This window comes from Heterocephalus glaber, unplaced genomic scaffold (assembly GCF_053883595.1).
Source record: "Heterocephalus glaber isolate CG9 unplaced genomic scaffold, H.glaber_assembly_v1.0 deba00001509, whole genome shotgun sequence".
Lineage (NCBI taxonomy): Eukaryota > Metazoa > Chordata > Mammalia > Rodentia > Bathyergidae > Heterocephalus > Heterocephalus glaber.
The window spans coordinates 2,218,784-2,234,720 of record NW_028258325.1 but is presented as its reverse complement, the minus strand read 5'-3'; the positions used below and the strand labels follow the sequence as shown (position 1 = coordinate 2,234,720).

The 15,937-nt window shown below is 64.6% G+C and overlaps 1 protein-coding gene across 9 annotated transcripts in view; it reads right to left on the bottom strand.

The window, feature by feature from the left end:
• Positions 1 to 616: 616 nt before the first annotated feature.
• The window catches only part of Rgs12 (regulator of G protein signaling 12), a 77,940-nt gene continuing 62,619 nt past the window's right edge, over positions 617 to 15,937 (bottom strand). For 3 of the 9 annotated variants that reach the window (XM_013073117.3, XM_087187239.1, XM_021260361.2), the window contains exons 7-18: positions 15,704 to 15,847; positions 14,696 to 14,875; positions 14,266 to 14,419; positions 12,750 to 12,826; positions 11,255 to 11,449; positions 10,799 to 10,872; positions 10,290 to 10,416; positions 8,971 to 9,067; positions 7,848 to 7,918; positions 7,323 to 7,476; positions 5,639 to 6,127; positions 617 to 956 (exon numbers count right to left, since the gene is read on the bottom strand). In XM_013073117.3, the coding sequence (XP_012928571.2) occupies positions 754 to 956; positions 5,639 to 6,127; positions 7,323 to 7,476; positions 7,848 to 7,918; positions 8,971 to 9,067; positions 10,290 to 10,416; positions 10,799 to 10,872; positions 11,255 to 11,449; positions 12,750 to 12,826; positions 14,266 to 14,419; positions 14,696 to 14,875; positions 15,704 to 15,847 (1,965 nt within the window). In that variant the 3' untranslated portion in view covers positions 617 to 753. Of the gene's footprint in view, positions 957 to 4,636; positions 6,128 to 7,322; positions 7,477 to 7,847; positions 7,919 to 8,970; positions 9,068 to 10,289; positions 10,417 to 10,798; positions 10,873 to 11,254; positions 11,450 to 12,749; positions 12,827 to 14,265; positions 14,420 to 14,695; positions 14,876 to 15,703; positions 15,848 to 15,937 lie in introns of those variants that run through there. The other 6 variants (XM_087187242.1, XM_087187241.1, XM_087187243.1 and 3 more) reach the window with 4 other exon arrangements.

The following is a 15,937-nucleotide window of genomic DNA, read 5'->3' as shown; positions in this document are numbered from 1 at the left end:
TGCTGGTCTCCCACCTCCCATTCTGATGACCCCCACACCTGGAGCGGAACTGCCTGGTGGCCTTGCTGGCCCCAGGACTGCTTCTTGGTGCCGGGCCCCACCCTACCCCGTGATGGCCGATGGTGCCCTCCACGGGTCCCACACCTGGGAGGACCCCGCCGCTAACCCGACTCACTGTGCCCCAGGGCTCTGCCCAGGCCTGGCCCGCACCCCGGCCTGCTCTGCCTCCAGGTTTCGCTCAGACCGCTCTCGCCCTGCCAGGCCCTCCCGGACCACCCTCCAAGTTGAGTCAAGGGCAGGTCGTCGAGGGCATGGTGAGAGGTCCCCACGGCCTCGCAGTGGAGGACAGCACCCACCCAGTGCCGCAGCAGGGCCCCGGAGAGGGCCGGGGGCGGCCTGTGCCGGACAGGGGGCTGGGAGGACTGGGGGCCCCGATGTTGCCTCGATCCCTGCACATCTGGGGTCCTGAACGTGGGCACCACTGCCAGCTGTGAACCCTGGGCCGACCCCATATCCCAGCTCTCAGCACGAGGCCCAGCAGGTGTCCTCAAAGGCTTTATTGGTGGCACCGGGATGCCAGGGCAGTGCAGGGCTAGCAGGGGATGAGGCCCCCGTCCTCCCTGTGGCTCCCGAGGCTGTGGCTGGCTCGTCTCTGCCAGGCCCCAGGCTCATCTGCCAAGGCCGACGCAGCGATCAGGGCACCCACCGGGGTCCCAGTGAGGTGCAGGCCTGGCCAGGCCAGGAGGGACAGCTTCAGACGAAGGTGGCATGGTGGGCGCCGGGCTGGGCCTTGCTGGGCACCCTGGGCCCAGGGCTCTGGCCAGAGCGGTCTGACACTGGGGCCCTGGCTGGCCTCACCCTCCCAGGGCCCGGCCACATGCTGGTTGCCACGCCAGCGAGGTCCACGTCGAAGATCCTGTTGACCGGGAGGCCTCGGCTGTCACAGGCCCCGCCTCCTGTCACAGGGAGGAGAGAAGCTGTCACCCGCTGGCCCAGCCCTGGCACCCAAACTGCACCAGGGTCCCCGGCCTGGGCCAGACACTTTGGCACTGCAGAGCACGGGGTGGCCAGGGTGCTGGGGCCTCATGCAGGCCCAGGCCACAGTCACACGCCTGCCACCGCCTTTCCCACCCCTGCAGCTCCGGCCTTGGAGGGTCTGTCCACCCTCGGGGGGCTGCTCTGCCCAGCAGGACCCAGGTGACAGAGCAGGGCTCCAGGCAGAGGGCAGAAGTGCTGGGGTGCAGCAGCCCCAGGCCCTCCCCACCCCCAGCTCCCGGCTGCAGCTCAGGGACAGACCGGCCACCTGCAGAGGCGCCCGCCCCATGCCTCCCGCCCCCAGTGAGCCTGATTCTTCCTGGGCACCGTCGGTCCCCCCAGTCCTGCCCGGCTGCCCCGGGGTCGTCTGCCCTCGCAGAGCCGGGGCCCCAGTTGCCCCGAATCCGCCCCCTTACAGCACCCCTCCCCCAGGGCGCCCCAGGCCCAGGTGCCCTTCTCCTGCCCCGACTCAGCCAGCTGTCAGGCCCTGTCCACCCTGGCTGGCGGCGGCCACATGCGCCTCTGTGGAGCAGGGCTCAGGGCCTCGGTGCCCTCAGGGAGCCGCAGGAGGTGGGGGCAGCCCAGCAGGGGCCCCAGGGGACGTGGGGTCCCACTCCACCCACACCCTGGCCTGTTTCCCCAGCCGCAGTGGAGAGGCCTGGCCGGGGGAGGGGAAGACGCTGCCCTCCGGAGTCCCAGGGCCCTGACCCCACACACCCATCACACTCAGCCTCACGCCTCCAGAATGGGCTTCCACGAGGCCTTGAGGGTGGAGGAGCAAGGAGCAGGGCTCTCCCAGCCTCCACCAGAACAGCATCTAGACCAGAAGCTCCTCCCAGTCAGTCTTCCAGTCCCTCAACAACACCCTGCCAGGGCCTGCTGGGACCCAGTCTTCCCCCTGTCCCCTGTGTGCCACGAGGCCTGGCGACAACCAGGGAGTGGACAGGGAGGCTCACCCCATCGCCTCTCAGGCCGCCCCCAGCCCCCAGCTCTGGAGCCCAGGCTTCTCAGCCCTACACAGCTTGAGGGCTCGGGACAGGGCAGCTTCTGCAGGGCCCGGAAGTCACAGGGACGGGGGCCACAGCCCAGGCCCTCCTGCCTGCCTGGCCAGTCTCACTCGAGCACATGGGTCAGCAGCACCACCCTGCCCCCGCCCCACTGTCCTCAAGGGCCCAGGCTCACAGGGACCCTGCAGGGCAAGGCTGTCCCTCTGCCCCCACCCCACGGGGACGCAGCCTCTTCCTGAATCTGCCCCGTGCTCCAACCTCCTGCGTAGCCAGACCCTGCCCTGTCCTGAGGAGCCAGGAGACCCTCGAACAACGAAGGCCCTGCCACCACCCACCCCAGCCTTTCACAGAGGCCTGGAGCTCCCCCTGCCCAGGTCACGGGTCATGCCCACCTTCCTGCAGGGCCCAGCTCAGGAAGGGGTGGGCTGGGCCAAGGGTCCTCACACAGCAGCAGGGGCTGTGACCCAGTGGGGCCATGCTAGACTCGGACTAGGGAGGTGAGGGGGTACCACCGCTGGCGGCCCGGGAGGGGCTGCAGGGCCCCAGGGGCAAGGGGCTGGGTGCGGCCCAGTCACAGTGTGGCTGCCACTCCAGACCCAGCTGGACACTGGAGGGAGGGCAGTGGGAGGTGTTGGGGATACAGTGTGAGCAGCAGGACAGGGAGAGGGGTCAGCCTGGGCATCTGCAGCGGGGCCCAGGACTGAGGGCCGTCTGGCCCAGCTGCAGGCGAGGCCCAGCACAGGATGTGCTCTGGGGTCTTGGGACTTGGCCTGTGGTGTCCCCTGGCTCAGCAGTGATGAGCCGGCAGGGTGTGACATCCCGGCTGCGGGGGTGGGGGGGGTGTCAAGCAGGCTCCCAGGAGTCTGGCCATGCTTTGTGGGGCACTGCTCTGGGTACCTCCGAGCTTATTCCTGGGCCTCGGGCCCCCGGTGGGTGACCATGGGCAGGGACAGCCTCCCCAAGAGCCACTCAACCTGACCTGTCTCTCTGGGGACCCTGGCACTGAGATGTAGGGACAGGAGACCTCTGGGCTCAGGACCTCAGCCTGGCCACAGCCCTCACCAGCCTCATCTGCAGCCGGACCCTGGCCTGGCCTCCAGGGGTCTTGTGGTGAGCCGGGCCCTGGAGGGGTGGGAACAGCTCTCCAGGGGCCTGGGGTCTGGGCAGAGGAGGGCAGCAGACATCCTGGGCTCAGTGAGCACCAGGTGATCCTGAGTGTGGAGCCCAGCAGAGCCACTGAGGGCAGCACCCAACCTTCCCCAGGAAGCGTGGAGATGTGCGGCCTGCAGGCCGGGGGCCAGGCCACAGGGCATGGGACTCACAGGCGGCCCCAGCCCCAAGGCGTTCAGTGGGAACCAAAGGGCTGGGACTGCCCGCGGGGGACACTATCCTGGGGGACTGTTCCAGCCCTGGGCCCCGGGGTGCCTCTGTCCTTTGTAAAATCCAGAAGAGCACTTCCGGCCAGGGCTTCAGACCCAGCTTCCGGGCTTCAGCTGCCCAGGGCTTTTCCCTACCCCAAGGAGACCTGGATGTTTGTGCCAAGACACAAGCACACACACGCCACAGAGACCCACACGGCACACGTCCACCTGAGCCCTGGGCCCTCAGGAAGGGCTCTGGCCTGGCTTTCGCAGGCCAATGGGTCGCCGGCCACACTCGGGAGCCGACGGGGAGACGCCCGTGTCCAGGACTCTTGTCCCCCAGCCAGGCGGCTTCCTCACAGGGGACCTGGCCACATCTCCGAGGAGTGTTTCTCACCCGGGACGACGGCAGTGGTGGCCTCTGTGTCACTAACAAGTGTTTCAGGGCAGCCCTCGGAGTCGGGGGAGCGTCTGGGAGGAGCCCAGAGGGGTGCCGCCTCCCTCCTACACCCCGAGAGCGGTGTCAGTGTTCAGAGAGAATCGTCGCCGACAGAGGAAGGTCAGACAGCCAGCCAGATGGCCAGACGGGTAGCCTTGCCAAAAGGGGCCTCCAGCACGTGGGGTCCCCAGAGCTGGATTCTCGAGCACTTGCAGCGGGCCGGCGCCTCCGGGAAGACCACAGGGCACGGGCTGAGGAGCCGCCCCAAAGCCCTCCGGTGCCATCGCCCCTCCAGGACGCAGCCTTTGCACTACTGTCGCTCCGCCAGCCGCAGCCTGGGGGGCTGCCCCGGGGAACCTCATGGCCGGCGCAGCCAGATGCAGCTCGGCCACAAGGCCAGAGTGAGCAGGAGGCCGCGTGGCCGCAGGTGGCTCTGCTGCTGGCGGAGGAGCACACCAGAGGCCGTGGGCTCCCCGCTCTGGGGCTGCGCAAGGGCCCAGGCCAGGAGATGCGCCCGCGGGCTGCATTCCAGCCGCGCCTGGGGACTGCGACGGGGACTGGATGGGGACAGGGACAGCCGCTGGCTCCCTAACACCCAGCAGCCTCTGCCTCACATGCAAGGGCCTGAGGATTCGGTGGAGTGAGTGGAATATTTTTTAAGGGCAGTGTATTAAGGCAAACTCATTGAATTTCCTCAAAATGTGCATTACTTCCTCTAGATTAAAGAAAGCACAACTATAGTTTTCCAAAGAAGAAACACGTTTTCAAATGAAGAAGAGAAGAGTTTGAAGCAGTCCAGTGAGAGACGAGAGTTTATTACTGTTGGAAGAACAGACAGAAGACGCAGGTAGAAACCACACACGGGCACCTACACAGGCACGGAGAGCAGCGTGGCCACCAGGCTGCCAGACTGGCTGCCCGCCGCCCACAGCTATGCCCGCCAAAGTGCCCGCTGTGTGCAGGTACAGGGAACATGCATTGGGAGCGGCCGCCCGGCCCGCTGAGGTCGTCCTGGGCCTCCGACCGGGTAGGGGAGGGGACCTCTGCTGTCACCCCACAGCAGGCCACGGCCTGACACTGGGTGCAGGGCCCCTCCCTGCGTGCCCCAGGAAGCCTGTGCTGAGAGGCGCTCGCCTCCCGAGCGGGCAGCTCTGCAGCCGTGTGCAGGGCCTGATGCTCCCAGCCTGCACGTCCAGGCCGAGGCTGCTGGGACTCTGCTGCCTGGCCCTGCTGTCCACTGCCACGCACACTGAATGTCTCCACTCCACCCCCAAAGCCGGCTGTGCTGAGGGCGGTGGGTACCACTGAGGCAGGGGGCCTGCCCAGGGCCCAGTTCATGGTGGGCATGTGGGTCCTCCATAGGCCACAGGGGCTGGGCTTGCTCGCTCAAGACAAACTCTGTGCTCTTGCCATCTCGAGACTGAAACACTGAAGGTGCCAGCTTCACAGGCTTAGGCGGACACCCACACTTGCAGAAGGCCCGGCCACGCTCAGGGTCCTTGACCCCCTGCCTCCCGGGCCCTGGCACCCTGCAGGGGCCACTCCACTCTGGTCCCTCTGCCTGAGCCCCTAGGGACACCCCTGGGCAGCCCCAGCTGCCACCCAGCTCTCCTTCCACAGAAGCACCGAGGCTGTCACGCACCAGCGGAGGCAGCAGCACCCCACACAGGGCATCGGCAGAGGGAAGTGCCGGGCAGAGCCATCACCACGGCTGTGCCCTCACTGGACACCAAGTGTCCACGCCTCAGGCAGCAGGAAGGGCAGGGCCGGGGTACAGGGTCAGAACCCAGAGGTACCTGGTCTCGGAGGCCCCGGTGCATCCTGGGGGCTGGGGGGCGGCGGCAGCAACGTGCTGTTGGGGCTGCTGATGTCCCCCTCCCCCACCAGGGTCAGGTCGGCCCCCGACTCGTCCTCCGTCTGGATGTACCCGGCCTCGACTTCCCGAGACTGCCTCCTCCAGACCTGTGTGGCGCCCTCCTGCGCCTTCTGCCCGGGTGGGGTGGCCCCAGGAGGCCCAGGGGGGCTGTGCGCCGAGCCGGGGCTCTGGGCTGAGCCGGGGCTGGTGGTGGGGCTGTCGCTGGGCAGGGCCACCTTCTCCCCGCTGTGGCCTGTGGTTTCAGGTCTCTTGCTAAAGCCCTTGGCGGGGGCTGGGCTACAAAGGGCGAGTTCGGTGCAGCCAGGAGGTAAGCGGAGAAACTCAGGCAACACCAGGTCTTCCTTCCTTAGCAGCCCACGCTGGTCATCTGCTCTGTTGCTCTGAGCTTTGGAAATGAGCTCAAAAAACTCTGTTGGAAGAAAACCCACACGAACCACATTTCAGAGATTCACATGATGCACAGCACAGCAGGGCACTCACCCAGGAAGCGCCTGCCCAGCGTCACCATGCCGAACCACGCTGCAGGCCAGTGCGGGCGAGCCCACCTGCGACCCGACCCCCACCCCGTTCCTGCACGGCTATCCTTGTGTAGGGACAGCTGGCTCCACGCTGCCCTCAGAGTCACGCCGCAAAGTCCAGACCAAGAAGCTCAAGGCCCGGATCCGCAGGTGAGGTGCACGGTGCCTGGCAGATGACCACCTGGTCCCTTCGTGCCTGAGCTCGGGCCCCTCTGAGGACCAGGTCAGAGTGACAGCCAGACAAGGGCCCAGAGCCAGCCCCGCCCCACTCTGCCTGGGGTCACGTCCACCTGCCTCTGTGCTCCCCGTGGGGCAGAGGCCAGGCCCCCAGGCCCCTGAGGCCTGCACGCAGCCCGCTCAGCCCTGGCTCTGCAGCACCCTTCTCTTCACTGGCCTGGGCCTGTCGCTGCAGCTCAAGCTCCCCGTGTTCGAGCACAGGTCTTGGACCCCAGCTTCTCTAGGTTTTACGTTCCTCTCTCTAATGAAATTGAACTACCCAGAGTCTAAAACTCCTGATTCCAGTGGTCCTCAGAAACAGGCGTGTCCAAGGCCGTGTCCCACGCCTGCTGGTGGACAAGCCCTCGGTCTGGCCAGGGCTCCCCGAACTACAGCTCGGCCACAGTGAGCAGCAGCTGCTCACGTCGACCCCCATGCAGCCTCTCTGTGATGAACTCTTGCAAGGCAAAGAAGACCCGCTGAGGGCTTCATCCTCTTCTCTCCTGGGGCCTCTGATGGCCAGCAGAGGTGAGCACACCCACAGCCTTGCCAGCCTGGGACCCCACTCCCCTCTCTTGGTGGGACTTCCGAAGTGTGGCACCCTATCGCTGACTGCCGCCCCCACACTGGGTACCGGCTCACGTCAGGGGTCGGGCCGAGGGTGGAGGACAGGTGGAAGTGGGGCCAGGTGAAGTCTTGGGGTCTCCAGGCTCTGCGGGAGGCCTGGTCTTGGCCCACACAGGGTTTCAGCAAAATTACACTGAGAGCCTCAGGGTAGCAGGGACCGCAGCTGCCAGCTGTGGACAGGGCAGAGTGGAAACCGGTAGTGCATTTACTAAAAAGTGTGGAAGTTTTAAAAAGTACACATACCCTCTGCTTCGTCCAAATTAATTTTCTGATATTTTTTTTTCCCAATCTTTGCAATAGATTCTTCTCTCTTTGAAAGCCGGGGATCCCTAGCATTTTTTCCATTTTCTCCTTTTATTTTAATAGAATTAGACTTGCCTAGTGTTCTTTCCTCTCCCTGCATTAGAAGGAAAGCCACAGTTCTACTCACATTTCAACACACGAAAACACACCATGCATCAGTCACAGACCAAAAGGCTCTGCAGGCCCAGAGCACAGGGACGCGGGATTTGTGCGCCCTGAGAGGACCAACTGCAATGACACAGGACAGAGAACAGCACCGACGGCTCAGCCACCCCCAGGGCGGGGGCCGGGAGGAACCGCTTGTGGGCCTTGGGGACCGGCACGGGCGCCTGGCCCTGGGGAAGAGCCTGCGGCCCACAAAGGGCAACAAGCAGGCTCCCGGGAGGGGAGAGGCCTGGCCTGGGCAGCTGCAGACTGGGAGGGGCCAGGACAAGAGGGACAATGGGACAGGCGTGCAGGGATTACCGTAGCCGAGTGGTTTCTGGGACCGGAGCTGGCGGCCGCACTGGGCTTGGCCGGGGTGCCCTTCTGCTTATCTGTGGATGCCAAACACAACAGGGTGAGCTGGGACCCGGAGCTGTCTGGTGCTGAGCGTCATGGGCTCTCCAGCTGTGAGGAGCCTCGGGTGTCCGCCCTGCCTTGTGCGAGGTGCGTGTGCCAGCCGGCAGCTGAAGCTCATCGTGGGGCCCTGCCCGCTGCCTCGGCCTCGGAGGGCGCAGGGGCACCGGCTCATCAGTTAGCTGCGCCTTCTGGAGGAGTGCTGGTGAAGAACTCCACTCCACGCCCTGCGCCCTGCATGGTCTGGGGGAAGTGGAAGACGCTCCGCGAGCCCTGCTTCCCCTAGCCGGTGGCGGGCCGGCCTCGTGGTACCAAGTCCGGTGAGCACTTCCCTGGCCCTGCCACCCAGGGTCACAGTGCTGCTCCCGTCACAGCACAGCCTCCCCATGGGCACTTGCCACAGACACGCAGGGCCCAGCCTGCTGGGCCCTGGACCCGGCCCCTCCACCTGGACAGGCCCCTGGGCCACATCTCGCAGCAGCCACAAATAAGACTCGCCCTGTGGATGCAGTGCCACCCTGAAGAGGGGCACAGGTTCCTGAGGCGCTGGGGAGGCGCAGGGCTGACAGGACAGGGTTGTCACAGCAATGCACCAGGTGGGAAAGAGCTCTGAGCCACACTCGGCCTGGCCCCAGCTCCTGCTGGGCAGGCCACGCCCACCACGGTGCTCAAGGCCCGCCCGCCCGTTTCCCCCAAAGGGACAGCTCCGGCCAGGGCAGCAAGTGAAGGACCAGCAGGGGCCTGGTCCTGCAGTGACTCAGGTCCCCAGGAGAGGGTGCCTCCTCACACTGTGGCGCAGAAGCTCTCCGAATCTGGTGGGCAGGCAGGGACTGTCCCGCCCACAGCTGGGAACCGTGTTCAAGCTCTCCTCCCGGTGGGCAGGCCCGCCCAGTGGGAGAAACACTGCTTGCAAGGTCAAAGGCATGTGAGAGGTCCAGGCCCCATGGACGCCCAGTGTCGACACGGGCAGCACTGCCCACACCCGAGCAGCAGGCTGGGCAGGAGGCCCAGTGATGCACCGTCCGCTCACCTCTGCCTCTGGTGGGGTCCCTCTCCTCCAGGACGACCCGCTGTCCATCCAGGCTTGATATCGGGGCTCCGAGGTCCAGGGGCTCCTTCTCTCCACTCTGGGGCAGAGACCATAAGCTGAGGATGTCGGCAGACTGGAACCTTCTGGATGGCTGGCCCACAGCCCTTCGGCCTTCCCAGCGCGAGTGGGGGGCCCGGGGGACCCTTGGCGTGGGCTGGAGAAGCCTCGGCCGCAGGTGAGCCGTGTGCACACAGGTGTGACACCACGCTCAGCGACAGACACGGCTCAGTGTAGTCAGCGCTGCCTGTGACCTTGGTGCTGGCTGACCTCACTGGGCCCCGAGCAGACACTGCGCCTTCGGCAGGGTGCCTGGTGCAAACTGGGGCAAGTGGAGCTGAGCTCCTGTCCTTTGCTGGAGAACCTTGCTATTCATGACAACAGCACTGATCAGAAAGCAACCCAGCATGCAGGCTGGCACTCAGACTCCTGGTCCCCACGGACAGCAGAGCGCTGGGCAGACGGCTGCTTGGGAGGGGCCAGGCTGCAGTCTGCTGCCTGCTGGCGAGGACAGGTGCAGGCTGCTTCCCTCAGATGGGCACAGTCTTCCCTGAGAGCCGCCGTTCAATGGCCAACGGGCCCTGACCCCTGGCCAGCCCTTCTGCCTTTCATTGTATGGACAGGGAAACTGAGGCACAGGGCCCAAGAGACTGCTTAGGTTCTCGGCAGAGTGCAGGAGAGGGGGACCTGGGAGCCCTGCAGATTTTCGGACGTGGGTGGAGTCTGCGCTGGGGAAGCAGCCTCGGGTTACCCTCACACTGGGGTCTGAATGGCTGAACAGAGGGAAAAGGTTCCTCTCATTCTCAGCAAAGCTGCTAGGCAGTTCTGAGGCCAGGCTCAGAGCAAATGAGAAACACGGCCCCGACAAAGGCAACGAAGGCGAAGTCAGGCAGACGCTGGCCCAGCCTGCACAGCACCTTGCGGCCAGCGCCCCCTGGCCCACTGCTGGCCTCGGTGCCCATGGGACAAGCCGGGTCCGCCCAGTGTCGTCCTTGTCTCCTCATTCACATCATGAGCCCGGCTGCAGGGCCGGGGAGGTTGGGGGCTGACAGGACCCAGCACAGAGGCCACAACACCACTTGGGGTCACACCCGCCAGCGGGGCCCTCGGGGTTAGCTGGCTGCTTCTCGTTTTGGTTTCTCTGGAGCAAAACTGCGAGAATCCTCTTCAGAACGACGACCAGGGCACTAACCAAAGGCCACGCTCCCTGGTCCTCAGGACGACGGCCGTTCCGCCCCGTGAGCACAGCGGCTGCCACTCACCAGCCTCACCAGCAGGTGGCCCAGGTCCAGGCCGTACTTGGCCACCACTGGCCGGAGCACCTCCGTGACAGGTTTCGTGGGCTTGGCCTTGAGTCCCACAGAGCGGTTGATCGGAACAAGGTCCAGCCTGGGGGCGGGAACACAGCCAGAGGCCCCACGTCCATGGCGTTCAGGACCCCAGGACAGACAGCACAGAAGCACGCGCAGCCCACCCTGCCCCTGGCCTGCGCGCTCTCCCCGGGAGCGGTGTCCCCCCCCCGGCCGGCTGGCATTTAGGGCTGGGTGGAGCAGGACACGTGGACCTCAAGGCGCCGAAGGGCAGCCCCCTCCCGCTGTGGTCTTAAGGCGCGGTGGCTGCTCCAGGGCAGCAGGAGGCACCCCCTTGTCTGCCCTCCCGACACTCACCAGGTGCCGGGGAGTCACCCACAACCCTCGTTCCCCGGGGAAGTGTGGAGGCCACAGTGAGGACTGGTCTAGGAATCGGCCCAGAGCGCACACTGTTCTCTCACCGAAACAAAGTGCGCTTCTCCAGACGCAGGTCCCTTGATGCCAGGATGCTGCTGTCCTGATGCAGCACCAGAGGCTTGGGAACAGAGACCAGGGTTAGAGCAGGGACACGCGGGCCCTGAGATGCAGAACCATGCTCAGTGGGCACACAGCTGTGCAGAACTGAAGAGCAGCGTCAAGAATAGCCATGCAGGGGTGGGGACTTAGCTCAGTGGTTCTGTCGCCCGCCTCACAAGCGCAAGGTCCCGAGTTCGATCCCCAGTACCAAAAAAAAAAAAAAGAACAGCCATGCAGGAGAGTGTACGAATCTCCAGGCACCACCCAGTGCCAGCTCAGCCTGCACCCAGCAGCACCACCCGATCCGAGACTCCGCTGACACCCGGCCCCCGATGCACCTCGGGAGAGCAGCATGGCACCCACAGGCGTGAGGCGATCGCTGTCCTCCGAGGGCCCAGTACCTTGTCCCCGCCCACCAGGAAGAGGTCCACCGCCGCCCCATTGATGCCCTGCCGCTCGCAGAGGCCCGACAGGATCTCCTTGATGGAGAAGCCCGACTTGACGGCCACCACGCAGGACGTCCCGTCCGGGAGGTGGATGCAGCAGTGCTTGGCAGCCTTGTCCCTCTCTGGCACCAGGGTCCTGCAGGCCTCTGGCTGGGGGCAGGGAGACAGCAGTGTGGTCACAGGGTGCGGGTGCCTCCGATGCAGCTCCACGTGAGCTCAAGCCCCGGGGCCCACTGACAGGGCACTCTCCACCAGCGAGCAGCCTCGGCCCTACACCCAGGTCCTCACTGGAGGGCAGTGGGCGCTCTGAACCAGGGGCACTGTGGGGCACAGCCGTCGTGGGAGCAGGGCCACCATCCTACAGGCAGAGGCCACGCGTGGGAGCCTCCAAGCCACAGGGACAAGTGCCAAAGCCAGGCACACTGTCCTCCTGGGTCCCTCCGTCAGGAATCAGATCCCATCTGCCAGCAGCATCTTGCAGATGTGGCTCTGCTGCAAACCCGGCAGAGCACTGTTTCACCTAAGCATTGTGTAGGAAACGCCGGCGGGTGGTGACGGCTGAGAAGCCCCAGGTGCCCCCTCCCCTATACATGAGGCTCTGTGAGGGCTGGGTTCTGTCGCCGTGCTAGGACCTGAGCTGATGGGGCTGTGCCACTGGCCAACCTATGTCTCTAGGGGCCTCCATGCTTTGCTGGCTCCCGGTCCTCGAGACCACCATGGGAACAGGACTAGGCGGGTGTGGAGGATGCAGATGCCTGGCCCAGCCACAGCCACAGCCAACCAAGGGCAGACAGGACAGTGGCCTGGGATAGGCAGGACCAACCCACTGACCCCCGGGCACAGCACAAGGACAAGGTTCCTTGCTCCCATCCACTGGGCTTGGGGTTATCAGGCAGCAACAGCTGGTGGGTGCATGGCAAACCCTGCAGCTCTAACCCGCCCTTGGTGTGGTGCAGAAGAAATACCCACACTCACTGCCGCTCGGCAGTTCTGAAGGACAGGACACGGGTTCCCAACTGACCAGGCACCAGCTCAGACACCAGCAGGCCGAGCCCCCGGTGGCTGCTGCAAAGGCTCCTGCATGCGTGGGCAGGGTGGTAGGGCTCAGAGCAGGCGCCATGTGGCTGCAGGTTGGGGGTGCCAACCATGGGATGGTGAAGTAAGAGACAGTCAGCGACAGCAGGACACAGCAGCCGGCTTCCAAGCATTTCGCTTGCTCTTAGTGGGAGTTTCACCAAGTCAGAATAAAAGGGTCTGAGAAATAAGACGGAGGATGATTTTGGCCCCCAAGCTGCACCTTCTTCCCCCCGATAGCTCCGCACTCCTAGGGAGCCTGGGGCTGAGCTGTGCGCACTCCGCTGCTATGCCTGTGTGCGGAGACCAATGCTGGGGTTTCCACAAGCCAGCCGAGGCGGCCGTGGCCCCAGGGACAGGGAGAACGACCACTCACCAGGTCCAGGCTGCCTGTGGAGGACACGGAGCCCTGGGACTCGCGGCGGCACAAGCTCCCGTTGGCAGGAAGGGCGTCTTCGTGGGGAAAAACAGAGACAGGTGAACAGAAGCCACAGCTGCACTCATCCTACCTCCCAGCCTCTGCCCTCTCAGGCTGCACACACAGGAAGGACAGGAGAGGATCTGGGAGCCTGGGAAGCCCTCTGGCCCCACCTGGCCGCACTGGGTGGAGTCAAACACATTTCTAATTGCAGAGGCCGAGGCCAGACTCAGCCCTCGTGTGCTGCCCACTGCCACCTGGCTTTGGCTTGTCTGGCAAACGGCAGCTGCTCCGCAGACAGCAGTGTGAGCATGTGTGCGGGGTGGGTCTGCCTTCCTGCCACACCACCTGCGACTTTCATCTAAGTGCAGTTCCAGGGCCTGAAGAGAACTGTCCCGAGGACAGGAGCGGCCCCCAGCTGGGTGCTGCTGCTTACCAGGGCACACAGCATGGCTTCTTCCCCAGAAGCCCGGATAGAGGGCGCCAGCTGCCGTGGTGCTAAGCTGTCCTACCGGGAGCCTGGGCTGCCTATGCAGCAGGAAACCTGACACAGCCCAACTCCCAGTCAGGCCATGGCTCCGGGACAGCAGGGCTGGAGGACAGGAGGGCAGAGGTGCAGGTCGTCCCAGGAACTCCCCAGATCGCTGGCCCACCCCAAGGAGGAGGTCCCCAGGCTCCATCAGAAAGTCTGGAACCAGAAGTGCAGCCATCAGAATCCATCCTTTTCAGATGACTGGGCGACCGCCAGGTGCAGGCCTGGATGGGGCACAGGCCACTCTCCTGGCCCCACTGAGCACAAGGTCTGTGCCTCAGGAAGTCTCCTGCTGAAGCGATCCCACCACCCTCCCTCTGCCTTTGCTCTGAAAGCAACCCTGCAGCGGGAGCAGGAGCAGCAGCAGGGCCTGGCCTGGCCACCTTCCTCTAGAACCATCTTGGTTGGGCTCACCCGGCTGTGGTCACTACTCAACACAGCGGATACCAAGCTCGGGGACCACAGCTTCAGGCGGGACCCTCACTTCTCAAGATGATCCCTTCAGCGAAAACCTCTAGGGGGAAATGCGCCGTCCTCCTAGGTGTGCAGCACTAGCTCCACAGGTTCCCGCCTGCAGTGCGGCGTCCCCAGCACACAGCTCCATACTGCCAGGCAGAAGCGAGGCCAGCAGCAGCCCCGCTCCCAAGCCCCTTCCAGGGCCACACAGGACTGTCTCTGTCACCTTCACAGAGAACATTGAGGGTGACAGCATCCACATTCACAGCAGAAATCACGCTGAGATGTGGAGATGGTACACACACTGTGCAGTGCTAGACCGAGCCAGGGGAGCCAGCTGCCAGCAGGGCACAGGAGAGGGCTCCATGTTCCCTCTGTGCCCTCGACTGCACTGCCAAGCTCCGACCAAAGAGCCTCACAGCAAGAAGTGGGCGAGGAACACAGACCGGACATTGCTGCCACAGCCCCTCACCCCCGCGCACGCACCCTGGGTGTGGTCACTGGGCTCCTTCTTCTTCTGGGACCGCCCTGTGCTCCTGCTCCTCGACCAGGAGAAGAAGGCCCCTTTGCGCTTCTTCTCGCTGTCCTCGTCCCCCGCGTCTTCATTCAGGGATCTTCCCGACTTCGACTTCCCGCTCAGCTGTTGGTGAGTGGAAACCTCACTAAGGCAATGCAATGCTATCCCCAAACTACATGACACACGCAACAGCTGAGCGGGGCAAGCTGTGTGCTTGCACCACAGCCCGGATGGGGCCTCAACAGGCTGAGGGCCCAGCGCATGCCGTGGCCAGGTGTCTATGTCCCTTGGAGGCCCGGCCTCATGCCATCACCAAGGAGATGGTGCCAGGGACCCGCAGCCAGCCCAGCCCCAGCCGAAGCCCCAGCCGAAGCCCCAGTCGAAGCCCCAGCCCCGAACCTTTTTGGGCGTGGACGCGCTGGAGTGATCAGAGCCAATGCTGCGCTTGGAGGCTGGGCTGCTGGGCACCTGCTGGGCATCTGGGAGGGCCCGGCCCTCCACCTCCGCCAGGATGCACTCCTGGTACAGCTGCGACTTCAGAAAGCGCGTGTAGCTGTCAAACTTCATCAGGTTGAAAATCTGGGAAGCCAGCACAACACACTATGGTCACAGAGGCACAGGGCCGGCCGCCCTCAGGGTCCAGGCGGGGGCCAGATGCCCACAGGCCTGGCCCTGGAAGGGCATCGCTTCAGCCGCTGCCCTGGCCCCTGGAGGCCTCCGGTGCTACTCTCCAGCAGCCTTTAAGTTTTTCTCTTTCTCTGACCAAGCAGCCCTCCCTGCAACACCCTTAAAAAGAACAGACTCTGAGCCGGGCAAGGTGGGGCAGGCCTGTAATCCCAGCTCTCAAGAAGCTGAGGCAGGAGAATTGCCAGGAGTTCGAGGTCAGCCTGGACTACATAGTGAGACACTGTGTTTTTTGAAAAAACAGAACAGATTCTGGCAATTATGTAAAGCTGGCAGTGTGAGCAGACTCAGCTGCCGACTGCCACCCAAAGAGGCCCTCCTCCCTCCCTTGCGGGCCGTTCATTCCCCTGGCTGGGCAGGCTCTGGGGAGGCCAGTGAGTGTGGGCTCTGGATGACAACGGGTCTCATCCCGCCACCTCTCAGTCATGCACACAGGCAGCCCCCGGTCCTGACAGTGGGACTCGGCACAACTTCATGGTGGCACGGCAGCAGTGTGCACGCAGGAGAAACCAGACTGGGTCTCCCCAGCTGCGTGACGCAGCACACCCCTCCGCTCCTCTCATGGGTGTGGGGCCCCGGTCAGCCCTGCCATCATCAGGCACCGTGAAGCGAAGTGAGCCTGGTGGTGAGCCGTGGCGTCACCCCTGGGAATGTCGTTTCCCTCAAACACGCATGTGTCCGAGCCCAGGCCTGGATTACGGTGGGAACCGCAGCCACGTGTACCTGCAGCTGTTGTTCCTTGAACATGTCTGGGTGCGGTGCATTGAGGATGTCATCCGCCAGCTGGGCCTGGCTGTCGATGTTGACGGGGGTGGTGGCTTTGCTGCACAGGAACTTGCTGAAAATCTCCCGGGCCCTGCAGGAGAGCTGCGGGGTGGAGAGGTCTGAGCGGCCCAGGCTGCGGGTCCACAAGCGCATTTCTGCCTGTGTCGTGGCCACACTGCCGAGGCCCACACC